The sequence below is a fragment of the Babylonia areolata genome, chromosome 3 (genome assembly GCF_041734735.1).
Source record: "Babylonia areolata isolate BAREFJ2019XMU chromosome 3, ASM4173473v1, whole genome shotgun sequence".
Classification (NCBI taxonomy): domain Eukaryota; kingdom Metazoa; phylum Mollusca; class Gastropoda; order Neogastropoda; family Buccinidae; genus Babylonia; species Babylonia areolata.
Window position 1 is genome coordinate 62,851,605 of NC_134878.1, and position 27,536 is coordinate 62,879,140.

At 43.9% G+C, this 27,536-nt stretch overlaps 1 protein-coding gene across 1 annotated transcript in view; it reads right to left on the reverse strand.

Annotated features, from left to right (window-relative positions):
* The window catches only part of LOC143280186 (intraflagellar transport protein 74 homolog), a 40,903-nt gene that overhangs the window by 3,155 nt on the left and 10,212 nt on the right, over positions 1-27,536 (reverse strand). Inside the window, exons 7-22 of the mRNA XM_076584788.1 lie at positions 27,497-27,536; positions 25,444-25,504; positions 25,013-25,072; positions 24,033-24,094; positions 22,777-22,855; positions 19,871-19,993; positions 17,707-17,740; positions 16,964-17,073; positions 15,068-15,188; positions 13,271-13,324; positions 12,619-12,659; positions 6,168-6,224; positions 4,152-4,272; positions 1,722-1,789; positions 995-1,090; positions 88-213 (exon numbers count right to left, since the gene is read on the reverse strand). The exon at positions 27,497-27,536 is cut by the window's right edge and continues 59 nt beyond it. Coding sequence (XP_076440903.1) covers positions 88-213; positions 995-1,090; positions 1,722-1,789; positions 4,152-4,272; positions 6,168-6,224; positions 12,619-12,659; positions 13,271-13,324; positions 15,068-15,188; positions 16,964-17,073; positions 17,707-17,740; positions 19,871-19,993; positions 22,777-22,855; positions 24,033-24,094; positions 25,013-25,072; positions 25,444-25,504; positions 27,497-27,536 — 1,253 coding nt within the window. The remainder of the gene's footprint in view (positions 1-87; positions 214-994; positions 1,091-1,721; positions 1,790-4,151; positions 4,273-6,167; positions 6,225-12,618; positions 12,660-13,270; positions 13,325-15,067; positions 15,189-16,963; positions 17,074-17,706; positions 17,741-19,870; positions 19,994-22,776; positions 22,856-24,032; positions 24,095-25,012; positions 25,073-25,443; positions 25,505-27,496) is intronic.

The following is a 27,536-nucleotide window of genomic DNA, read 5'->3' on the forward strand; positions in this document are numbered from 1 at the left end:
TCATACACACGGATAGATGTGGGATTTGCAGCCCATGAACGCAGAAGAAGAAGAAGAAGAAGAAGAAAACGGACGACTGCAACTGACCTGTGTGTATGTTTCATTCTCATTCAGCTGGGATTTCAGCCCCTCATATTTCAAGGTCAGCTGCTGCAGTCGTTTCTTGAAGCTCTCACGTCGGCGCTGCAGTGTCACTCTGTCGTCCATCAGTTTCTGGTGAAAGAGAAATGATAATAAAATAACGTTTCAGTCAGGTTAAAAATGGAAGCACAAGGGGGAGTGTGTGTGTGTGTGTGTGTGTGAGGGAGGAGTGGTGGAGGGGGGCGGGGGGGGGGGGAAACTATTCAGTGTCTAAAAACCTTTTTTTTGAAAAAGGTTAAAAACGACTACTTAACTCACTCAGTACGGCCAGTCCTCTCTTCTCCTCTACACAGACCCCTCGGATGTCCAATGGGTGTCTGAATGACCCAACCTTTAGCTTCCGTCGTCAGAATTGTGGTATTCTTTGTCAACATTCACCTCTTCAGTATAAGAGCCTTCCACTTGCACTATTTTGATGATGGTAATTGGGGTGAAACGCTGTTAATGTCGTCTCTTTCGCCGTTCGTATGGAAAGAGTTAATATATTTCTGACTGTGACCGGCATTGTCAGAACTGAGAATTTAGTGCATGTGTGTTTGTGTGTGACACATTATTGTAAACTGCTTTGAAAAGTTGAAAGCACTATATAAATATACTATTCCTATTGTAAAAAAAAAAAAAATAAAATAAAGATTATGGAAATGCCAATAAGGAAATCTGTGCAACACTGAAGTACTCCAACACACGATTTTCTTCAACAAATACCCCTGCACCTTTGAAAAAAAAAATTTTTTTTTTTACAGCAGATGTGATGTTGCGGTATACAGATCACTCCACAGCACACAATTCAATGCCTTCTTGAAAGTGGAAACTGAAGTGAACGCTTCTGTACATCACCACCAGCACCACCCACCTTCTTCTTGTCCTCGGCGTCAGAGCGCAGTTTCTCCAGGTCACCGTACACAGCCAGCTCCTTCTCCATGTCTCCGATCTTCTGCTGAAGCACCACCTGCAACACGCACCGATACGTCATCATCTATTGCACACACAGTATCAACACTGGCAACTGAAGTTATTTAAGACATTCGCTTTCAGGTAAAGACACATGCTAGACACACTGTCACACTATAATTATTGCTGGTGTGATTTGTGTTATGATGGTGTGTAGTTTTTGTTAGCATCGTTATTTTGATATTTATCTTATTTTATTTATATTGATATTACCACACACTGTCACACTATGATTATTGTTTGTTGTGATTTGTGTTATGATGGTGTATTGGTTTTTTTTTAGCATTGTTATTTTGATATCTTATTTTATTCATATTTCATTTTTAGTGCCTTTCTCTTTCTGTGAGTATTAGATAAACAGGAATGTGTGCATAAGCTCTGAGATGGTCCTGCTACTGTGTTTTGTAATAATTTTACATGGACGGTATGTGTATATGCACATTAGTGTGTGTGTGTGTGTGTGGGGGTGTGAGGGTGGTGGTGGTGAGAGAGCACCACGCACTGATACATCCACATACAAATAAAAGGAAGCACACAGCTTATAGGTACACAGCTTATGATTATTATTTAAAAAACGAAAAAAAAAAAAAAAAAAACAACAACAAAAAACCCAACAGAGAAAACATCACCTGCTCCTCCTTCAGCTTCTCCTCAAACTGGTCCATCTTTGTCAGGTCCTGCTGCAGCTTGTCTCGCTCTGCACAACATCAACCACGTGGAATCATCGTCACTAGAATAATCATGATACCATCAAATGCATCAATAGTGATAATAATGGATACTTATGTAGCACACTATCCAGAAATCTGCCCTCCGTGCTTTACAAAAACACTATTTGTTTACGTAACACACTACATCAATGTTACATACACACACCAAAATGTGACTAAAAAAAAACAACAACAAAAACTAAACACACACACACACACATACACACACAAACACACACACAATGCATACATACATTTTAACATACAAACGTACATAGCAGCTACCCTCAACACATACACACACACAGGCATGCACAAACACAAACATACATAAACAGATGTGTGCACGCGCACACACACACAAATACACATTCATATACATGCATGTAGTTATGAACACATCAATGTGTGTATCACATATGCATACACCCATTGTCAAGCACAGCTCATGCAAAGGAAGTTGATTGGCCACAACTGAACTTATTGCTGAGGGAAGAAGTGAGTTTTTGAGACCAGATTAAAAAGATTCAAAGGAATCAGAATGACGGAGGCTATGCATTCATGTAGCACCAAACCTTGAGCATGAAACTTCTTCTTCTTCTTCTGCGTTCACTCGTATGCACACGAGTGGGCTTTTACGTGTATGACCGTTTTTACCCCGCCATGTAGGCAGCCATACTCCGTTTTCGGGGGTGTGCATGCTGGGTATGTTCTTGTTTCCATAACCCACCGAACGCTGACATGGATTACAGGATCTTTAACGTGCGTATTTGATCTTCTGCTTGCATATACACACGAAGGGGGTTCAGGCACTAAGCAGGTCTGCACATATGTTGACCTGGGAGATCGTAAAAATCTCCACCCTTTACCCACCAGGCGCCGTCACCGTGATTCGAACCCGGGACCCTCAGATTGACAGTCCAACGCTTTAACCACTCGGCTATTGCGCCCGTCATGAGCATGAAACAAATCAAAGCGCTTTCGCACCCACCCTTCATACACGCACTGCTCGTCTTTGCGCACGCATCAACAGTATAGAATGATAGTAACAATAACATAAAATGCATTATATGGTGCTAAATCCTATGCAGGAAACAACCTGTAGCGCTTTCAAACCCAAGTTACATGCACATCCAGCTTGTCTCTACAGCTTGGAATGATAATGATAACATACAATGCAACTGTACAGCACTGGATCTTGTGCGGAAACAAGGCAAAGTGCTTTCACACCCAACTCAAATACAAGTGTAAGACTCGAATCCTTGAACATTTGCTGCCTACAACAGGTGCTTTACCACTACAATTAACTCTCTCCATATGAACGGCGAAAGAGACGACGTTAACAGTGTTTCACCCCAATTACAATCATCAAAATATTGCAAGAGGAAGGCTCTTATACCGAAGAGGTGAATGTTGACAAAGAATACCACAATTCTGACGACGGAAGCTAAAGGTTGGGTCATTCAGACACCCACTGAACATCCGAGGGGTCTGTGTAGAGGAGAAGAGAGGGCTGGCCGTACTGAGTGAGTTAAAACACCGAGAAGTTACAGACATGACAATGTTCAGGGGTTAATTTCTCTTTCTTGAGATAATAAAGTACTCTGTATCTGTATAAAGCAGAAGAATCAGTGAAGACTTAAGGGGCACCATGGCAGAATTGATTAGCTGTTGGACTTGTGATGCCCTGATCAGGGTTCCAGGCCCTGTTTCAGCAAGGTTCTGTGCCCTTGGCACTGCCAATGTTCCTCACTCCACCCAGATGTCAACAAGTACCTGACTTCGGATGGGGAAAGTTAAAATGGCGGATGGAGAGGGTTAGGCCCTGTCTTCCTATGCCCAACCCTATAGATACCAGTTTTAATGTAAGATATATGAATCCCTAGACGAAAACGTTCTGGAAAGCCGCAACAAACAGTAAACATGCATGAAAATAACATTTCTAATGCATAAAAGTTTGGCAAAGACAGAGCAAAGCGATAATGTCACTTATCTGAAAAATGACGGCCACTGAGAATGACTGTTTACCTCCTGCCCGAAACTGGCATTTTACTGGCTAGCAGACGGAGGTCTAATCGCGAGATGTCGTATCAAGGAGTTGCCGTGAAAATTTTTGGCCGAGAAGAGCAAACAGATAGGCCTGGTTTGCATCAGTTTGACATGGTACAGTATATGACACCAAAACGAATTTACCAGGCCTGGTTTGCATCAGTTTGACACGGTACAGTATATGACACCAAAACGAATTCACTGACCCTATGGCCATAAAAGACTATGGGACCGTTAACCTTTTTATGCTAAGAAGTGAAGAAAAGTCAAGAAAAAAAAACAAAAAACATGTGAACTGACGTGCAGCTAGTTCAATGGTGGTCATTTCTGACTTCTTCATCTCGTCCGCTTTGAACTCCAGGTCTTCCTTCATGGACATCAGATCTTTTGGGGTTGGCAGGTTGGTGAAACGACCCATGTTCTGTGAAAAAAACAACAACAAACATCGTCAACATTTGAAACTTATTGTTTTAAACCCTTGACAACTGCTGCTCATGAGTATGCTTGTCAGTGAAGGGCTGTCACCTCATGGAGATAAGACAGAACTTACAGGTCAGGATGTCAGTGAAGGGCTGTCACCTCATGGAGATAAGACAGAACTTACAGGTCAGGATGTCAGTGAAGGGCTGTCACCTCACTGAGATAAGACAGAGCTTACAGGTCAGGACGTCAGTGAAGGGCTGTCACCTCACTGAGATAAGACAGAGCTTACAGGTCAGGATGTCAGTGAAGGGCTGTCACCTCATGGAGATAAGACAGAACTTACAGGTCAGGATGTCAGTGAAGGGCTGTCACCTCATGGAGATAAGACAGAGCTTACAGGTCAGGATGTCAGTGAAGGGCTGTCACCTCATGGAGATAAGACAGAGTTTACAGGTCAGGATGTCAGTGAAGGGCTGTCACCTCATGGAGATAAGACAGAGCTTACAGGTCAGGATGTCAGTGAAGGGCTGTCACCTCACTGAGATAAGACAGAGCTTACAGGTCAGGATGTCAGTGAAGGGCTGTCACCTCACTGAGATAAGACAGAGCTTACAGGTCAGGATGTCAGTGAAGGGCTGTCACCTCATGGAGATAAGACAGAACTTACAGGTCAGGATGTCAGTGAAGGGCTGTCACCTCACTGAGATAAGACAGAGCTTACAGGTCAGGATGTCAGTGAAGGGCTGTCACCTCATGGAGATAAGACAGAGCTTACAGGTCAGGATGTCAGTGGAGGGCTGTCACCCCATGGAGATAAGACAGAGCGTACAGGTCAGGACGTCAGTCATTATTCTATATTTGGACTTTTTCCTCACCTTTTGTTGTTGTCGTTCAAACCAATTACACCATTGTTAAGTACACAGAAGGCGGTAACTGCACTTCAAACTCACCCTGCAATGATCTCATTTCACCACAATTCAGCAGTCTAGGGGTTAAATTTTTGTATAAGTAATTTCAACACTACACTTATTTATCTATTATCATCATTATCATTATTATGAGCATTTACGCCTAATCTTGAAAATAAGCCCTAGGCGTTTACAAATAGAACACATATGTAAATATCAGAAAGGGAGAATTGAAGACAAGATACAAAAATTATCAAAAATTATTCATCCCCCCTCCCCCTCCCGACACACACACACCAACAATACACACAAGCACATGCACACACACACACACACACACACACATACACGTCATAGCACATAATCATAAATAGTACATAATCAAAAGTACAACCAACAAATTCTGAAAGTATTAAAATTCACTCACTCAAGAATAGTCACTTAAGTTCACACTGGAAAGGGATGAGGTGTTGAGAATTAATCAGGAGGGGGGAACGGTGGGTCTTCAGACTGGATTTGAAAGATTGCTGTGAAGGTGAGTGACGGAGAGGCTGAGGAAGTTGATTTCCAAGGAATGGGGGCTTGGTATGAAAAACTGCCTTGGCCATACGTTTTGGTTTGAGCAGGGGGGGATCTACTTATAAATTCCACCAAGGTAGAGCTGAGCAATATCAAACTTGATAATACACACACACGCACTCTGATGTATATAAGTAATCACAACACTACATTTAAAAAAATAATCTATTTTTCTACTTGTTCATTTTACTTAGATTGAATTGAACAACATCAAACTTGACCAATATAAATGTTCATGACATGTTTCACAGAAGCAGATGCTTTTCACATAACTTTTTCAAGCAGCTTTTGTTGTCAATTTTTTCAATGTCTGGAACGTCAAACAAAATGATTCATTACAATGCATTGGAAAGCAGGCAGAGGCGCTACGTGTGTGGGAGAAAACTCCACAACCGCAATCACTTACTTGGCTGATGTTTGACAGCAGAGCCGTTATGTTGCCCTCCACTTCCGCAATCTTCCTCTGCAGCAGAGACGCAAATATGAGAGCATGCCAAAACAGGAAAAAATACAGGGTACAAGATACAGGATACAGGAAAGCGGTGTTATCTCTGAAAAGAGATACTGTCAATACCATTGCTGCTAAAATGGCCACAAAAAAAACAGAAGGTGTAGGCAGCACGTTCACGGAATAACACAAACTTTGACCATGCTCTAAAGTTTCAATAAGAACACTGACTCACGAATAAACACATGCTTATTTTATACAATTTATGCTCCATGATGTAGATTGTATAAATACCAAATTAAATATGAATAAAGATAAGCAAATAAAACTTAAAGGAAATAGAGCAGAGTAAACATATCATACACAGAATAATAATGGGACATGGCAGAGAAGTTGGCAATGGCATCCAACAACATGCTGCAGAATTTCAGTTTTTTCATTCATATTTTCTTCTTCTTTTTTTTTAATTTTTATACATTTGTCATAAACACACACAGATCAAATCACAAATTCCAACAAGACTGAAGGTTTGCTATCTTGTTTCCACTTCTACAGCCAAAAGATTTGCAGCCATCCATGTCTTAAAGCATTCAGCGTAACTGGTGTAAACCATCTTCACTGCGGCAAAAAAACCAACGAGCTCTGATCCTATGGCCCTCTTTCTTTCATTAACGTCTTTTCACTTTGAGTGACACAGACGTGTCGTGTGTGTGTGTGTGTGTGTGTGTGTGTGTGTGTGTGTGTGTGATTTGGGGTTGGAGATTGTGGTTAAAGGGGGATATCAAGGGAAAAAAAAAAAGGGGGATAAACTAGAACACTGGAATCAACAATTTGTAAATATCTGTGTAATGGCAATTAACAACATAAACACCAATAAAAAAGATTAATGAAATTCAATATCAAAAGATCGCATCATAGAAACACTCCTGCTGGACAATGTAAAAGGGATTCCGCAATTTCAGTCAACAGTAATTTGTTGGATATTATTTCTTTTATGTTTTGCTCTGTAAATGTTCTAACTTTACATGACTTCGGAAGTAACCTAACAATCGTTTGACACTGAAACAAAATATGATTTCCTGTGATCTGTTTACCACAAACACAATATGGCCCTCTCTCTCTCTCTGTACAGTGGGACTGAATTAGTTTCAATTGCCACCCCATCAAAAAAACAACAACAACCGAAACCTGGCAAATAACTATAACCGCCTACTTGGCAGGGGTCAAAATGGTCATACACGTAAACACCTATTCGTGTATTCAAGTGAATGTGGCAGTCACAGCCCACAAAGCAGTCACAGTCACAGCCCACAAAGCAGTCACAGTCACAGCCCACAAAGCAGTCACAGTCACAGTCCACAAAGCAGTCACAGTCACAGCCCACAAAGCAGTCACAGTCACAGCCCACAAAGCAGTCACAGTCACAGCCCACAAAGCAGTCACAGCCCACAAAGCAGTCACAGTCACAGCCCACAAAGCAGTCACAGTCACAGTCACCAAAGCAGTCACAGCCCACAAAGCAGTCAAAGCAGTCACAGCCCACAAAGCAGTCACAGTCACAGCCCACAAAGCAGTCACAGTCACAGCCCACAAAGCAGTCACAGTCACAGCCCACAAAGCAGTCAGTCACAGCCCACAAAGCAGTCAGTCACAGCCCACAAAGCAGTCACAGTCACAGTCCACAAAGCAGTCACAGTCACAGTCCACAAAGCAGTCAGTCACAGCCCACAAAGCAGTCACAGTCACAGCCCACAAAGCAGTCACAGTCACAGTCCACAAAGCAGTCAGTCACAGCCCACAAAGCAGTCACAGTCACAGCCCACAAAGCAGTCACAGTCACAGCCCACAAAGCAGTCACAGTCACAGCCCACAAAGCAGTCACAGTCACAGCCCACAAAGCAGTCACAGTCACAGCCCACAAAGCAGTCAGTCACAGCCCACAAAGCAGTCACAGTCACAGTCCACAAAGCAGTCACAGTCACAGTCCACAAAGCAGTCAGTCACAGCCCACAAAGCAGTCACAGTCACAGTCACCAAAGCAGTCACAGCCCACAAAGCAGTCACAGTCACAGCCCACAAAGCAGTCAGTCACAGCCCACAAAGCAGTCACAGTCACAGCCCACAAAGCAGTCACAGTCACAGCCCACAAAGCAGTCAGTCACAGCCCACAAAGCAGTCACAGTCACAGCCCACAAAGCAGTCACAGTCCACAAAGGAGTCACAGTCACAGCCCACAAAGCAGTCAGTCACAGCCCACAAAGCAGTCACAGCCCACAAAGGAGTCACAGTCCACAAAGGAGTCACAGTCACAGCCCACAAAGCAGTCAGTCACAGTCCACAAAGCAGTCACAGTCACAGCCCACAAAGCAGTCACAGTCACAGACCACAAAGCAGTCAGTCACAGCCCACAAAGCAGTCAGTCACAGCCCACAAAGCAGTCACAGTCACAGCCCACAAAGCAGTCACAGTCCACAAAGGAGTCACAGTCCACAAAGGAGTCACAGTCACAGCCCACAAAGCAGTCACAGTCACAGCCCATAAAGCAGTCACAGTCACAGCCCACAAAGCAGTCACAGCCCACAAAGCAGTCAGTCACAGCCCACAAAGCAGTCACAGCCCACAAAGCAGTCAGTCACAGCCCACAAAGGAGTCACAGACCACAAAGCAGTCACAGTCACAGCCCACAAAGGAGTCACAGCCCACAAAGCAGTCAGTCACAGCCCACAAAGCAGTCAGTCACAGCCCACAAAGGAGTCACAGCCCACAAAGCAGTCAGTCACAGCCCACAAAGCAGTCACAGCCCACAAAGCAGTCAGTCACAGCCCACAAAGGAGTCACAGCCCACAAAGCAGTCAGTCACAGCCCACAAAGGAGTCAGTCACAGCCCACAAAGGAGTCACAGCCCACAAAGCAGTCAGTCACAGCCCACAAAGCAGTCACAGCCCACAAAGCAGTCAGTCACAGCCCACAAAGCAGTCAGTCACAGCCCACAAAGGAGTCACAGCCCACAAAGCAGTCAGTCACAGCCCACAAAGCAGTCACAGCCCACAAAGCAGTCACAGCCCACAAAGCAGTCACAGTCACAGCCCACAAAGCAGTCACAGTCCACAAAGCAGTCACAGTCACAGCCCACAAAGCAGTCAGTCACAGCCCACAAAGCAGTCAGTCACAGCCCACAAAGCAGTCAGTCACAGCCCACAAAGCAGTCACAGCCCACAAAGCAGTCAGTCACAGCCCACAAAGCAGTCACAGTCACAGTCACCAAAGCAGTCACAGCCCACAAAGCAGTCAAAGCAGTCACAGCCCACAAAGCAGTCACAGTCACAGCCCACAAAGCAGTCAGTCACAGCCCACAAAGCAGTCAGTCACAGCCCACAAAGCAGTCAGTCACAGCCCACAAAGCAGTCACAGTCCACAAAGCAGTCACAGTCACAGCCCACAAAGCAGTCACAGTCACAGTCCACAAAGCAATCACAGTCACAGCCCACAAAGCAGTCACAGTCACAGTCCACAAAGGAGTCACAGTCACAGCCCACAAAGCAGTCACAGTCACAGTCACCAAAGCAGTCAGTCACAGTCCACAAAGCAGTCACAGTCACAGCCCACAAAGCAGTCAGTCACAGTCCACAAAGCAGTCACAGTCACAGTCCACAAAGCAGTCACAGTCACAGTCCACAAAGCAGTCACAGTCACAGCCCACAAAGCAGTCACAGTCACAGTCCACAAAGGAGTCACAGTCACAGCCCGCAAAGTAGTCACAGCCCACAAAGCAGTCACAGCCCACAAAGCAGTCACAGCCCACAAAGGAGTCACAGTCACAGCCCGCAAAGTAGTCAGTCACAGCCCACAAAGGAGTCAGTCACAGCCCACAAAGCAGTCACAGCCCACAAAGCAGTCACAGTCACAGCCCACAAAGCAGTCAGTCACAGCCCACAAAGCAGTCACAGTCACAGCCCACAAAGCAGTCACAGTCACAGCCCACAAAGCAGTCACAGTCACAGCCCACAAAGCAGTCAGCCCACAAAGGAGTCACAGTCACAGCCCACAAAGGAGTCACAGCCCACAAAGCAGTCACAGCCCACAAAGCAGTCACAGCCCACAAAGCAGTCACAGTCACAGCCCACAAAGCAGTCACAGTCACAGCCCACAAAGCAGTCAGTCACAGCCCACAAAGCAGTCACAGTCCACAAAGCAGTCACAGTCACAGCCCACAAAGCAGTCACAGCCCACAAAGCAGTCACAGTCACAGCCCACAAAGCAGTCACAGTCACAGCCCACAAAGCAGTCACAGCCCACAAAGCAGTCACAGCCCACAAAGCAGTCACAGTCACAGCCCACAAAGCAGTCACAGTCACAGCCCACAAAGCAGTCAGTCACAGTCCACAAAGCAGTCAGTCACAGCCCACAAAGCAGTCACAGTCACAGCCCACAAAGCAGTCAGTCACAGTCCACAAAGGAGTCACAGTCACAGCCCACAAAGCAGTCACAGTCCACAAAGGAGTCACAGTCACAGTCCACAAAGCAGTCACAGACCACAAAGCAGTCAGTCACAGTCCACAAAGCAGTCACAGTCCACAAAGGAGTCACAGTCACAGTCCACAAAGCAGTCACAGTCACAGCCCACAAAGGAGTCACAGTCACAGCCCACAAAGCAGTCAGTCACAGACCACAAAGCAGTCACAGCCCACAAAGCAGTCACAGTCACAGCCCACAAAGCAGTCAGTCACAGCCCACAAAGCAGTCACAGTCCACAAACAAACAAGAAGAAAGAAGTTTCAGTTTCAAGGCCTGAACAGTGCATTAGGTCTGTATGTAAAAGTCTGTTGTTTCAGTTTCAAGGCCTCAACAGTGCATTAGGTCTGTATGTAAAAGTCTGTTGTTTCAGTTTCAAGGCCTGAACAGTGCATTAGGTCTGTATGTAAAAGTCTGTTGTTTCAGTTTCAAGGCCTGAACAGTGCATTAGGTCTGTATGTAAAAGTCTGTTGTTTCAGTTTCAAGGCCTGAACAGTGCATTAGGTCTATATGTAAAAGTCTGTTTCAGTTTCAAGGCCTCAACAGTGCATTAGGTCTATATGTAAAAGTCTGTTTCAGTTTCAAGGCCTCAACAGTGCATTAGGTCTATATGTAAAAGTCTGTTTCAGTTTCAAGGCCTCAACAGTGCATTAGGTCTATATGTAAAAGTCTGTTTCAGTTTCAAGGCCTCAACAGTGCATTAGGTCTATATGTAAAAGTCTGTTTCAGTTTCAAGGCCTCAACAGTGCATTAGGTCTATATGTAAAAGTCTGTTTCAGTTTCAAGGCCTCAACAGTGCATTAGGTCTATATGTAAAAGTCTGTTTCAGTTTCAAGGCCTGAACAGTGCATTAGGTCTATATGTAAAAGTCTGTTTCAGTTTCAAGGCCTCAACAGTGCATTAGGTCTGTATGTAAAAGTCTGTTGTTTCAGTTTCAAGGCCTGAACAGTGCATTAGGTCTATATGTAAAAGTCTGTTTCAGTTTCAAGGCCTCAACAGTGCATTAGGTCTGTATGTAAAAGTCTGTTGTTTCAGTTTCAAGGCCTCAACAGTGCATTAGGTCTGTATGTAAAAGTCTGTTGTTTCAGTTTCAAGGCCTCAACAGTGCATTAGGTCTGTATGTAAAAGTCTGTTTCAGTTTCAAGGCCTGAACAGTGCATTAGGTCTATATGTAAAAGTCTGTTTCAGTTTCAAGGCCTGAACAGTGCATTAGGTCTGTATGTAAAAGTCTGTTTCAGTTTCAAGGCCTGAACAGTGCATTAGGTCTATATGTAAAAGTCTGTTTCAGTTTCAAGGCCTGAACAGTGCATTAGGTCTGTATGTAAAAGTCTCTTGTTTCAGTTTCAAGGCCTGAACAGTGCATTAGGTCTATATGTAAAAGTCTGTTGTTTCAGTTTCAAGGCCTGAACAGTGCATTAGGTCTATATGTAAAAGTCTGTTTCAGTTTCAAGGCCTGAACAGTGCATTAGGTCTGTATGTAAAAGTCTGTTGTTTCAGTTTCAAGGCCTGAACAGTGCATTAGGTCTGTATGTAAAAGCCTGTTTCAGTTTCAGTTTGAAGGAGGTGTCCAAGTGCGTGGACAGATTCAGAAAAGCCACACCACAGCCACACTTAAAAGATGAGTCATATATACTTCAAACTCTTGTCATTTGCTTCTCTGCTGACATCATTTTGCTATGCTCTATGCTGAGAAAAAAAAAAAAAAAAAAAAGGAAAAGCTGCCCTTGCAATTCAGTCACATCTACTGAGCTGTTAATATATCACCATGCTATATCCAAACTCTCAGACACACATATACACACACACACATGCACATCCCCCCCCCCCCCAACACACGAGTACACACACACTCATTTTTGGTCATAACATACCCTCACTGACAAACTATTCAACTCACCATTTCCTGAGCTTTGTTTTCTTCAAAGGTGTTCAAGAATTCTGCGGAACAGAAGACATTGAAAAATCAACGTCTATTACTCAGGTTTGCCTGCACATAAATAAACGACCAGTACCACAATCTCGCCCCCCCCCCCCTCCCCCCCCCCCCCCACACCTACCATCCTCCAAACGTTATCAACCAATCACCTTCATCAGCTATGTAAAGTGGATAAAACTGTCAAGATGTCATTCCACTTTCATTTTTTTATTGAAATCCCAATCACAATTTTTTTGAAACCAGTCAAACGAACAAAAGAAAAAGGTCACTCCATGCAGAACTTGCCATCCATGTAAATTAAATTTCAGGCTGATGTCGACAGTGGCATAATCTTACTTATTTGTTTATTGATTTGTTTTATTTCTCCATTTGCTTATTCATTCGTTTTATTTCTCCATTTGCTGTTTATAAATAAGTTATATGTTATAAATGATAATATGGGTCATCAACTGTCAAATGATAATATGGTTCATCGGCTGTCATGGTAAAACTGACGTGCAGAGTATGAGCACAGTGTAAGCTTCAAGCTTGTTGATGCTCTCTTGCCTTTGTTTGCATGGATTGTAATCAGTTGTACTGCTGAACAAAATGAAGATTATTCAAACCGACTTACCATCCATGCTTTCCTCTCTCTTCTTCAGTTCCTTGTATTTCTGGTTCCTTTCACCTGCAAGACAGAGCACACTTTCAGTTCCTTGTATTCCTGGTTCCTTTCACCTGCAAGACAGAGCACACTTTCAGTTCCTTGTATTCCTGGTTCCTTTCACCTGCAAGACAGAGCACACTTTCAGTTCCTTGTATTCCTGGTTCCTTTCACCTGCAAGACAGAGCACACTTTCACTTCCTTGTATTCCTGGTTCCTTTCACCTGCAAGACAGAGCACACTTTCAGTTCCTTGTATTCCTGGTTCCTTTCACCTGCAAGACAGAGCACACTTTCAGTTCCTTGTATTCCTGGTTCCTTTCACCTGCAAGACAGAGCACACTTTCAGTTCCTTGTATTTCTGGTTCCTTTCACCTGCAAGACAGAGCACACTTTCAGTTCCTTGTATTCCTGGTTCCTTTCACCTGCAAGACAGAGCACACTTTCAGTTCCTTGTATTCCTGGTTCCTTTCACCTGCAAGACAGAGCACACTTTCACTTCCTTGTATTCCTGGTTCCTTTCACCTGCAAGACAGAGCACACTTTCAGTGCCTTGTATTTCTGGTTCCTTTCACCTGCAAGACAGAGCACACTTTCAGTTCCTTGTATTTCTGGTTCCTTTCACCTGCAAGACAGAGCACACTTTCAGTTCCTTGTATTTCTGGTTCCTTTCACCTGCAAGACAGAGCACACTTTCACTTCCTTGTATTTCTGGTTCCTTTCACCTGCAAGACAGAGCACACTTTCACTTCCTTGTATTTCTGGTTCCTTTCACCTGCAAGACAGAGCACACTTTCAGTTCCTTGTATTCCTGGTTCCTTTCACCTGCAAGACAGAGCACACTTTCAGTTCCTTGTATTTCTGGTTCCTTTCACCTGCAAGACAAAGCACACTTTCAGTTCCTTCTATTCCTGGTTCCTTTCACCTGCAAGACAGAGCACACTTTCAGTTCCTTGTATTCCTGGTTCCTTTCACCTGCAAGACAGAGCACACTTTCAGTTCCTTGTATTCCTGGTTCCTTTCACCTGCAAGACAGAGCACACTTTCAGTTCCTTGTATTCCTGGTTCCTTTCACCTGCAAGACAGAGCACACTTTCAGTTCCTTGTATTCCTGGTTCCTTTCACCTGCAAGACAGAGCACACTTTCAGTTCCTTGTATTTCTGGTTCCTTTCACCTCCAAGACAGAGCACACTTTCACTTCCTTGTATTTCTGGTTCCTTTCACCTGCAAGACAGAGCACACTTTCACTTTCTTGTATTCCTGGTTCCTTTCACCTGCAAGACAGAGCACACTTTCAGTTCCTTGTATTCCTGGTTCCTTTCACCTGCAAGACAGAGCACACTTTCAGTTCCTTGTATTCCTGGTTCCTTTCACCTGCAAGACAGAGCACACTTTCAGTTCCTTGTATTCCTGGTTCCTTTCACCTGCAAGACAGAGCACACTTTCAGTTCCTTGTATTCCACATTGCACAGTACCGCACGGCACCACATTGCAGGGTACCACACGGCATCACATTGCACTGCACTGCACACACTGTACACACCCTGGTTCTCCTCACACACTGCACACACCCTGGTTCTCCTCACACACTGCACACACCCTGGTTCTCCTCACACACTGTACACACCCTGGTTCTCCTCACACACTGCACACACCCTGGTTCTCCTCACACACTGTACACACCCTGGTTCTCCTCACACACTGCACACACCCTGGTTCTCCTCACACACTGCACACACCCTGGTTCTCCTCACACACTGTACACACCCTGGTTCTCCTCAATGTCCAGGTCCAGCTGGGTGATCTCGTCTCTCATCTGGTCCATCTTCTCCTGCAGCTCCTTGGTCTGCCGCTCCATGGAGGCGATCTCCTGGTTGTCCTCCTTCACCTGCCCACACAGTCAGCTTGTCAGAGAATATAGTTACTGCTCCCCCCCTGTCCCCCCCCCCCCCCCCCCTCCCGCCCCCTTCATTATGTATAATTTTGTTTAATATGCGTGATTATATTTACATTAAGGTTAGTTCCTTTTATCCTCTGATGAAAACTTGACGGAATGTTCAAAGCAAAGGTATGTTCCAGGTTTGTGTGACTGTACTCGTGCCTATATTTCTTTTCCAGGTGTGTGTGTGTGTGTGTGTGTGTGTGTAGGGGGGTAGGGTACTTTACGCCCCTTTTCCTTATTCATCATGGGATGAATATGATGGAAGACAGAATAAGGTGTAGAGATGAGTTGCACGAAGCACGCATATATTGATTTGAATATGATTAAAGTGAATTAATTGGAAAAAAAAAGAAAAGAAAAAAGAAAAAGAGTTGTGCTGTGTTGTATTGCTGGGTGGCTGTGACAGTGGTGCAAACTGGTGCATGCACATTATATAACTCTGTGTGTGTGTGTGTGTGTGAGTTGTGTACACAGCTCTTCTGTGTGATGCCGCAATGACTCTTCACAGAGTTCAGGGAGAAGAAGAAGAGTGTGTGTGTATGTGTGAGCGTGTGCATGTGCGTGTGTGTGTATGTGTGTGTGTGTGTGTGTGTGTGTATTGTGTACATGTGTGCATACATGCGTATGTATGTGTGTTTGTGTGCTGCTCATAATGCGAGGACAGAAGACTGTTTCTTCGTGGTTGATTCTTCTTCTTCTTCTGCGTTCACTCGTATGCACACGAGTGGGCTTTTACGTGCATGACCGTTTTTACCCCGCCATGTAGGCAGCCATACTCCGTTTTCGGGGGTGTGCATGCTGGGTATGTTCTTGTTTCCATAACCCACCGAACGCTGACATGGATTACAGGATCTTTAACGTGCGTATTTGATCTTCTGCTTGCATATACACACGAAGGGGGTTCAGGCACTAAGCAGGTCTGCACATATGTTGACCTGGGAGATCGTAAAAATCTCCACCCTTTACCCACCAGGCGCCGTCACCGTGATTCGAACCCGGGACCCTCAGATTGACAGTCCAACGCTTTAACCACTCGGCTATTGCGCCCGTCTGTTGATTCTTATTCTTGATGATTTGTTGCTTCTCGTTTGCAATGGGTAATTTGTGGAACACCGTGAGTGGTATGTTGCTGTTTGAATTTTTTTAATTTTCTAAGCTACTGTTCTTTCTTTCTTGTTATATGTAATCTGCGAAGCGCTGTGCCGTGAGCCGCTCTGTGAGGGAATGGCGCTGCAGAAGAGCACTTCATCATCAAGATTATTATCATCATCATTATCATTAATACGGTAATCCTGCAGTTTAGAATACTAAACTCAGGGGGCCGTTCAAATGAAAAAATAGAGGTTGTTTTAGACTGACCTTGATGCGCTGAGTCGAATGCAACCCTCAGCTAAGCTCTACGGCCACTCCTTGTCAATGAAACAGAGACATAATAAATAGTAAACTCAGTCGGTCACTTCCCGAGCAACTATCGGCGAGCCATTTTGATGACGCGTTCACCCACGTGATCAGCAGTCAAAATGGCGTGCAGGTCGGGAAGGAGTACTACTTACCGTGCATCTGATCCAGTTTCGTGGCAAAAGGAGTGGTCTTAGAGCTTAGCTGAGGGTTGCATTCGACTCAGCGCATCGAAGTCAGTCTAAAACACCTTCTACTTTTTCATTTTAATGGCCCCTGAGTTTAGTATTCTAAACTGCAGGATTACCCATTAATACACTTGCCTGCTTCAACAGTTTCTCCCTCTCTTCTGCGGGGGTTCCCCTCATGCGAGCCTCCTCTTGTAGGCTGCCGCGTTTGGTTTCCAGTTCGTGCAGCTGGTCGTAAAGTCGCACTGAAAACACAGCCCGCAGCTACATTTGTGACCAGACCAAGCAATATGTAGTACACTGTTTCAAGACAAAAAGAAAGAAAGAAAGAAAAAAAAAAAGAATTAATATTACCTGTACATAATCATATTGTTGACCTCATTGAGCCGTGTGCCTTAGCATTGCTCTGACACCGAAATCTGTCACATTAAAACAGTTTTCACATTAATACAAATGCATAAACCGCTATTAAAAGGAAGTAAATAACTACTACAGCATTCTGGATGTGTCCACATGACAAATTTGGAGGAAAAACAGCGTGTTTTGTGCTATAAACTCCCCAGCTTTGAATAAGTTAAGCCTTTCACTTCCCACCGCGGATATAGCTGCGGTTTAGGGATAGCTGCATAATCAGGTGCCCAGCCACTCAACTGCATACACTTACCTCCCTTGCAAATGGCAAAGCCTTGATGAGTGTACAGAGCAATTTCTCAGCAAGTTTTGGCTTGATTTTGATGGGGTTTGTGAAAAAGAAAAAAAAAAAAAAAAGCTGTGATAAGTTTTAAGCAGTAAAACAAGAACACTGATTCCATACACAAGAAGAGCAGAGAAGTGCTGCCAGGGACCGACATGATGACAGAAAGGCCACACAACTTTACCTGCTTCCTGTTTCACTTGAGACTGGGACAGCTCCTGTTGAGGACAGGAAAAATATTGCATAAATAAAACCCAAGCTTCAACATGTGTGTGTGTGTGTGTTATAATGACACAGGATTTAAAAATAAAAGACTATAAATTTTGCTGTATATGGCAAACATATTTTAAAACACCTTTCCTCCCAAAAAACCAAAACAAAAAAAAAAAAAAAAAAAAAAAGGAAAAAAAAATCCCAGATATTTACACAAGCCAAAGTTCGGTCTTTTTAAAGTGTACGTAAGAAGAAGGCAATGAGAAATTCTTTTTTAACTGAGTTAATACTCAACAGTTCTGTTTCTGTGTCTCTTAGTTTCAGAGATGACAAACTGAAGAACAGGCTGAGCAGTGAACTGTTGTTCTATCCTGAATTTTCTCCCCCTGCTCTACATCTTCAGTGCTGATCTGGAAAAGGAAATTTTTTTCCCTAAAATTACGTTTATTTATCATACAGGCAGGGAGTCAGATTCCTGTCCTGTGCAAACTACTACCCGCTTATGCGGAGAAAATGAAAGTAGCTACGGCCAATAACCTCCCGGAAGTAGGTGACCTTCCCTCTGTATCCCTGATCCTCTTTTTTCCGGCAGCCACCTTGACTCCTGTTCCGACGGGCGCAATAGCCGAGTGGTTAAAGCGTTGGACTGTCAATCTGAGGGTCCCGGGTTCGAATCATGGTGATGGCGCCTGGTGGGTGAAGGGTGGAGATTTTTACGATCTCCCAGGTCAACATATGTGCAGACCTGCTAGTGCCTGAACCCCCTTCGTGTGTATACGCAAGCAGAAGATCAAATACGCACGTTAAAGATCCTGTAATCCATGTCAGCGTTCGGTGGGTTATGGAAACAAGAACATACCCAGCATGCACACCCCCGAAAACGGAGAATGGCTGCCTACATGGCGGGGTAAAAAACGGTCATACACTTAAAAGCCCACTCGTATGCATACGAGTGAACGTGGGAGTTGCAGCCCACGAACGCAGAAGAAGAAGAAGAAGAAGAAGACTCCTGTTCTTGTGCTCTTCATACAGCTAAGTTGTTTTTTTTCTATTTTCTGTCTGTCTGTTGATTCTCGGGCGTTCTTGTTTTTTGTCAAATTATGTCTTCAACCAGGTCACACAATTATACGGCTCGACTGGGCGATCAGGCTAAAATTAAGGCACTGGAAACTGGTTTTTCAGACGAGATGATAAGGCGGCGGGTTGGCGTTGTTTAGAGGGCCAGGAGTAGAGGGCCCAGAGTGTCAGCGAATCGATTGCGATCGCGCTTTAATTTTAGCACGATTCCCCAATCGAGCTACATAATTATGTGACCTGGTTGGAGACATAATTTGACCACAAACAAGAACGCCAGAGAATCGACAGACAGACAGAAAATACGAAAAAACTTAGCCGTATGAAGAGCACAGGTACAGGAGTCATGATGGCTGCCGGAAAAAGAGGGCGATAACCAGCGGGACAAAGGGGAGGTTACCTACTTCCGGGAGGTTATCGGCCGTAGTTTCGTCTGCTCCGCATGGGCGGATAGTTTGCACAGGACAGGAATGTCAGACCCCTGCCGGAGTCTGCACTAGTTGGGTCACGGTTAAGTATGTGTAATTAAACTGGTTTTTCAGACGAGATGATAAACCCAGATCCTGAGTGCTGCGCACACTTAGCACACATAAAAGAAGCCACAGCAACAAGAGAACTGTCCCTGGAAAAACATGTTGCAAAATCAGTGCTAATATACATGTGCCATGTGTGCGTGACTGAACTGCACAGGAAACCAATGATGAACACCTAAAGGGCCCTGTCAGTCAGAACTACCCAGGTAGGCCAGCCTGCTGTGCAAATGACTCAGTGTTTGTAAGGCAAAAGAACCTACAGCCACAAGAGAATCGTCCCTAGTAAAACTTGTTGCAAAATCAACTTGAAACACACATGTGCGCACGACTGAATGACACAGGAAACGAACGATGAACGCCTAAAGGCAGCCGTCCGTCAGTTCTACCCAGGTAGGCCAGCCTGCTGTGCAAAAATAAAGCGCTGAAAGCTTGGTCTGAGAGTGAAGATAGGCGCAGTCAAAGTGTCCTTGATGATAACAAATTCATGCTTGAAGGAAAACACTGACAGAGATGTACACCACAGCCTACCTCTTGCAGGGTGTCCACCCTGGAGTTGAGCTGATCCAGCTCCTGCTGTCCGTTCTCCAGCTGCCTCAGCAGATGCTCATTGAGGTCTTTGAGCTGCATGTAGCGCTGCCGTGTCTCCGGGTCCTGAGGGAACAGGGCAACGTTAGACTGACGTCACAATACACTGCAATGCAGTACAATACAATGCAATACAATGCAATGCAATGGAGGACAACACGATACTATACAGTATAAAACAATACAATATAATACAGTACGCTACAATACAATGCAGTACAATGCAAATCAATACAATGCAGTACAATGCAGTGTGGTGCAGTACACTGCAATACATTACAATGCAGCACAATGCAAATCAATACAATGCAGTACAATGCAGTGTGGTGCAGTACACTGCAATACATTACAATGCAGCACAATGCAAATCAATACAATGCACTATAATGCAGTGTGGTGCAGTACACTGCAATACATTACAATGCAGCACAATGCAAATCAATACAATGCACTATAATGCAGTGTGGTGCAGTACACTGCAATACATTACAATGCAGCACAATGCAAATCAATACAATGCACTATAATGCAGTGTGGTGCAGTACACTGCAATACATTACAATGCAGCACAATGCAAATCAATACAATGCAGTACAATGCAGTGTGGTGCAGTACACTGCAATACATTACAATGCAGCACAATGCAAATCAATACAATGCAGTACAATGCAGTGTGGTGCAGTACACTGCAATACATTGCAATGCAGCACAATGCAAATCAATACAATGCAGTACAATGCAGTGTGGTGCAGTACACTGCAATACATTACAATGCAGCACAATGCAAATCAATACAATGCAGTACAATGCAGTGTGGTGCAGTACACTGCAATACATTGCAATGCAGCACAATGCAAGGCAACACAACGCAGTGCAAAACAATACAGCATCACTTTATCAATCCCTTGGAGGGGAAGTTTTTGTGTCTGCTCACGTACATACATCAAGAATCACAGAAAGACAAGCACAACACAGAGGCATATATAATTATGTTACGTTCTGTTGTTTTGTTTTTCAGATATATATATATATATATATATATATAATTCTCTGGTGAAAAAGTGACAGAATACTCAATATCAGTCATGTCCTGTAAGTATGTGGAACGATATGTCGGTACTTGAGCTTCATTTTCCTTCCCAGGTTTTTGTGTTTCTTTTATATACTACTCAATATCAGAGTCATGTCCTTTAACTCACTCAGTACGGCCAGTCCTCTGTTCTCCTCTACACAGACCCCTTGGATGTCCAGTGGGTGTCTGAATGACCCAACCTTTAGCTTCCGTCGTAAGAAATGTGGTATTCTTTGTCAACATTCACCTCTTCAGTATAAGAGCCTTCCTCTTGCAATATTTTGATGATGGTAATTGGGGTGAAACGCTGTTAACGTCGTCTCTTTCGCCGTTCGTATGGAAAGAGTTAAGTACGCGGAAGGATATGTCGGTACTTGTGCCTCATTTTCTTTCCCAGGTTTTCGGTTTTCCTTCTTTTTTTTTTTTTCTTTTTCACTCAGGTATGTAATTGACGTTTATAGTCTTGCAGCCATGATACGGGTCTGTGTGATGGGTCAGTCAGTTGTGCAAAGGACAGCAATGATGCACGATGAACGACAAAGACGTGACAGGTCGGTCAGTTGTGCAACGGACAGCAATGATGCACGATGAACGACAAAGACGTGATGGGTCGGTCAGTTGTGCAACGGACAGCAATGATGCACGATGAACGACAAAGACGTGATGGGTCAGTCAGTTGTGCAAAGGACAGCAATGATGCATGATGAACGACAAAGATGTGATGGGTCGGTCATTGTGCAACGGACAGCAATGATGCACGATGAACAACAAAGACGTGATGGGTCGGACAGTTGTGCAACGGACAGCAATGATGCACGATGAACGACAGAGACGTGATGGGTCGGTCAGTTGTGCAACGGACAGCAATGATGCACGATGAACGACAAAGACGTGACGGGTCGGTCAGTTGTGCAACGGACAGCAATGATGCACGATGAACGACAAAGACGTGACAGGTCGGTCATTGTGCAACGGACAGCAATGATGCACGATGAACGACAAAGACGTGACAGGTCGGTCATTGTGCAACGGACAGCAATGATGCACGATGAACGACAAAGACGTGACAGGTCGGTCATTGTGCAACGGACAGCAATGATGCACGATGAACGACAAAGACGTGATGGGTCGGTCAGTTGTGCAACGGACAGCAATGATGCACGATGAACGACAAAGACGTGACAGGTCGGTCATTGTGCAACGGACAGCAATGATGCACGATGAACGACAAAGACGTGATGGGTCGGACAGTTGTGCAACGGACAGCAATGATGCACGATGAACGACAAAGACGTGATGGGTCGGACAGCTGTGCAACGGACAGCAATGATGCACGATGAACGACAAAGACGCGATGGGTCGGACAGTTGTGCAACGGACAGCAATGATGCACGATGAACGACAAAGACGTGATGGGTCGGTCAGTTGTGCAACGGACAGCAATGATGCACGATGAACGACAGAGACGTGATGGGTCGGTCAGTTGTGCAACGGACAGCAATGATGCACGATGAACGACAAAGACGTGACAGGTCGGTCATTGTGCAACGGACAGCAATGATGCACGATGAACGACAAAGACGTGATGGGTCGGTCAGTTGTGCAACGGACAGCAATGATGCACGATGAACGACAAAGACGTGATGGGTCGGTCAGTTGTGCAACGGACAGCAATGATGCACGATGAACGACAAAGACGTGATGGGTCGGTCAGTTGTGCAACGGACAGCAATGATGCACGATGAACGACAAAGACAAACAATCAGCGCTCCCTCACCATGTCGTTGACCAGGTTGTCGGCCATGCGTCTCTCTTGGTCCATCTCCGTTTCCAGCAGCTGGATTTGGTCTTCTTTCCTGCGTCACACGCGTGTCAACGGAACCCTTCTTTAATAACTCATTCACCACCAAGTTTCTAAGCGAAAAAACAAAAAATTAAAAAAACACACGAAAAAAACACCCCCTAGCACCCAATATTTTTTTGGATACAATGTTCTCAGTCCCAAGGCTCGGTTCATGTCTAAACAACACAGTGGAAATATTTTTTGGATACAATGTTCTCAGTCTCAAGGCTTCGGTTCATGTCAAAACACCACAGTGGACTTTGCTCACTTCTAACACGATCAGGGAGCAAAGGTTAGTCATTGTTCTGTTGGCGGGAAAACTGGCTGCAGCTGTCAAGCTTTGTTACACTGTGAAAAACAGTCCTTTTAACATGACCCCCGGATGTTTATCAACTGTGCTGTTTGCTTGAAGGGGATTAATGTTTATCAGCTGTGTTGTTTGCTTGACAAGGATTAATGTTTATCAACTGTGTTGTTTGCTTGAAGGGGATTAACGTTTATAAGCTGTGTTGTTTGCCTGAAGGGGATTAATGTTTATCAACTGTGTTGTTTGCTTGAAGGGGATTAACGTTTATAAGCTGTGTTGTTTGCTTGAAGGGATTAATGTTTATCAGTTGTGTTGTTTGCTTGAAGGGGATTAATGTTTATCAGTTGTGTTGTTTGCTTGAAGGGGATTAATGTTTATCAACTGTGCTGTTTGCTTGAAGGGGATTAATGTTTATCAGTTGTGTTGTTTGCTTGACAAGGATTAATGTTTATCAGCTGTGTTGTTTGTTTGTTTGAAGGGGATTAATGTTTATCAACTGTGCTGTTTGCCTGAAGGGGATTAATGTTTATCAGCTGTGTTGTTTGCTTGAAGGGGATTAATGTTTATCAGTTGTGTTGTTTGCTTGAAGGGGATTAATGTTTACCAGTTGTGTTGTTTGCTTGAAGGGGATTAATGTTTATCAGTTGTGTTGTTTGCTTGAAGGGGATTAATGTTTATCAACTGTGCTGTTTGCTTGAAGGGGATTAATGTTTATCAGCTGTGTTGTTTGCTTGAAGGGGATTAATGTTTATCAGCTGTGTTGTTTGCTTGAAGGGGATTAATGTTTATCAACAGTGTTGTTTTGCAGTTTTTGTTGTTGTTTTGCTTTTGTGACAGTTTTTCAATTCATGTGGTGTTAAGTCGTCAGTGAACCAGAACTTACTGTTTCTTGATGTCGAACAACTCTTCGATTTTCTTGCTCTCCCGGTCATTTTGTGACTTCAGCTGGAGACAAACAGTAAATGAGGCATGTATACACCCACATTATACAGATAATCAGCACTTTTCATGCAACTTCCTTCTGTTATTTCTTTCCTGGAAACAAATTACCAAAATTCTGAATGCCAACCGAAGTACACATATTTATAAAAGAAATGAAAAAATCAACAACATACACGTCTGTACAACCATTACCAAGATTTTTAAATCAGCAAAGCAGCAGCATTTTTAACCTCAACACTGGTTATCATAAATTCAGTCTTATCATCATTTAGTTGCAGCTTGTTGAGAGTCATCCAGTCCTTCAAGCCAGCAATGCACTCCCGTGTTTGAGTCACCAGTGCATCAAATTCAGCTATGGAAGCCGACTGATAAAGTTGTGTGTCATCAGCAAAGCTCTCATGCGACATCGCATGATGACTGATGACATCTGACACAGGAGCCGCATACAGCATGAAAAGAACAGGACCTAGGACGGACCCTATGGGACACCATATTTTAAGGCAGATACTCTAGAGTATCTACCATTTACACACACTTTCTATGTAACATCTGACAGGTAAGACGTGATCCATGCTAGTGCAGTGTCACGAATACCAAAGGAAGTTTTAAGTCTGTTCAAGAGGATAGAGTGATCGACAGAGTCAAAAGCTGCTGACAAGTCTAAGAGGGCGAGAATAGATATCTTATCTTAACCCTGTCTTTAATAATGTAATGACTGATTTCTATAACTTACAATCCAAAGATATGGCTTATGCAGGAGTTGCTACAGAAACACAAAAAAAATAATGTCAGACTTATTTACAGTAATGTCCAATACAGTTTCCATCTGCTTTTTATTTCATTCATATATTTATTTTAGCGCTATCTGTGAATAAATCTCATTTGAAAATGAGGAGCAGGATGCAGTGGATTTGTACTTACGTTATTGCAGTCAAACTCCACATCTTGAATGTCCTCATCTGTCGTCAGCTTGTCTACCAACTGAAGAAAAGCACACAAAAGAAATGAAGCATGCACATGCTATGAATTCAATTCAGTTAAAAATACTCTATCGTCCTCTTCAAGCGGTTAAAACAGAAACATTTCTTTTGGCCCATTTAACTTCTTGTCAACAAATAATGTAACAAAGTGAAATAAAAACGTACAAGTACTTGTATTTGGCTCTACATGAATTTTCATATCAACTTTAAAACTATAAAACTAGAATGAACGTAAAAGAGAAACTGAATCGACCGTGTCAGTCGTACATTCCCGGCGGGTGTAACTAAACTTGTACATCTATCTAGATTCCCCCCCCCCACCCCCCCCCCCCCAAAAAAAAGAAAAAAAAAAAAAAAAGGGAATGACCATACCGTGTTATAGTCTCCAAGCTCTCCTTGAAGGTCTCGGATTTCACTGGCCAGGGCTTCAGCTCTGAGGAAATGAAGACAAAAAAGCAATCCTTTAACATCCACCATCACGAAGCATCAGGCATACCAAAAGGAGGAGTTTGTATTATACTCCATGTTTGGTGTTTACATATACTTACCATGTCAAACTGATGCAAACTAGGCCTATGGTTTGCTCTGTTTGGCCAAATTTCGCGCGGCTAACAGTGAAAAGACGCCCCTCTTAGTCTGGCCCGCTCTTAGCCAATCAAACGCCTCTAACAGCTATAAGCGCTGAATCATTCCTTTGGCCAAGGCTCTCCACGCCATCTTGTCAGGTTTTCGCTCTGTCTCGTCTAACGCTTTTTTTGGCTATTAAGCATTTTCATTTGGCCTTATTTTGTTGTATGCGGCTTGCATGTATATTGTGCTTACATTCTGTGTACCCGTTTCGACTCGGCCCCCTCGATTTCTTCGTATTTTTCTACCTCTGAGTCGATCCTGTCTTTCCTTTCTCTGTTGGGGATCGTATTGTTCGCTGGGTGCTTACGCGCGGTACCATGCCTCGTTTGCCATCCTACGAAGGCAGGGATCATGATGCTGGCAGAGATACTCGCCAAGAGACTCTCCCAGGCCCGGAGCTCATGATTTCTCCCAATAGGGACCGCGGCGATGCGTCTGCAGACGCTGATAGCGGAGGGGACGCTCGTCCCGATAAAACGGTCATGAAGGGGACCGGGGGGAAAGGGATTCGAGCGTCACCTCCCGAAGTGTCCCAGCGTGAGGCGGGTGGAAGGGGGAGTAGCACGTCCATGCAATAGAGAAAGTACATCAATGCGCAGCAACAAGGGTGAATCCTCCTCTCTCCATTTTAAGCTACCTTTCTCCAACATGTCCTCAGACTTATCAACTGGTACGCACAACCACTGATGGAAAATGACTGTAACAGTTTTAAACATATCAACTGGTAATCCTAATATAAAACACAACATAAACTTCAGAGTACAAGATGTGAAATAATTATGCTCTGACATATTGTGAATTACCAACAGCATAAATTTGTTCAAAATCATGTTGTTTTTTCAAATGAAAATTGCAAAACAACTTCAAATCGTTTTCTTTTTTCTGATTCAGCAGATTCACACACTCACATATATGAGTCACAAAACTTCTTGCACTATATTTGGGTCAACAACAACACATAAAAAACCCCACATACCATCACATAAAACCAAAACAACTATTCCAATACTGTCTTTTTTCTACCTTCAAAAGGAGCTTCTTTTACTAGTAGCAGTAATGGCAATATCAATAATAAATATATTCATATAGCACTAAATCTTAGTTAAAAAAAAACAACAACAACAAAACAACCAACCAAACAAACAAAAAAAAAAAACAAAAAAATCAAAGCACATTCACACTCAACTTTTACATACAACCATAACTCTGAAACAAAGAGATAAAAGACATAACCAAGTGGTCAAAGCGCTCGACTTTCAATCTGAGGGTCCTGGGTTTGAACCTTGGCAAGGGGCACCTGATGGGTAAAGAGTGGAGATGTTTCCAATCTTCCAAGTCAACGTATGTGCAGACCTTCGTGTGTATATGCACACAGAAGATCAAATACACATGTTAAACATACTGCAACCCATGTCGGCTTTTGGTGGGTTATGGAAACAAGAACATACCCAGCATGCACACCCCCTGAAAACGGAGTGTGGCTGCCTACATGGAGGTTTATATAAACAAGACGGTCACGCATATAAAATGTTACATGTCTGTCGAGTGTGTATATGTGCGTGCCTGAAATCTAATTGAATGACGCAGGAAACGAATGACGAGTGCCCAATGGGAGCCGTTAGCTGGCTCTACCCAGGTAGGCAGCCTGATGTCCAAAAGACCCCATGTTTGTAAAGCGCTTAGAGCTTGGTCTCCGACCGAGGACGGACTCTATATAAGTATCTGTTTCAATTATTCATCGTACATAAATACAGTAATGTAGACAGAAGGCTAGAGAAACTGCGGATCTACTCACCTCTTTTCGTAGGCCAGGAAACTGGAGTTCTCATCACTGG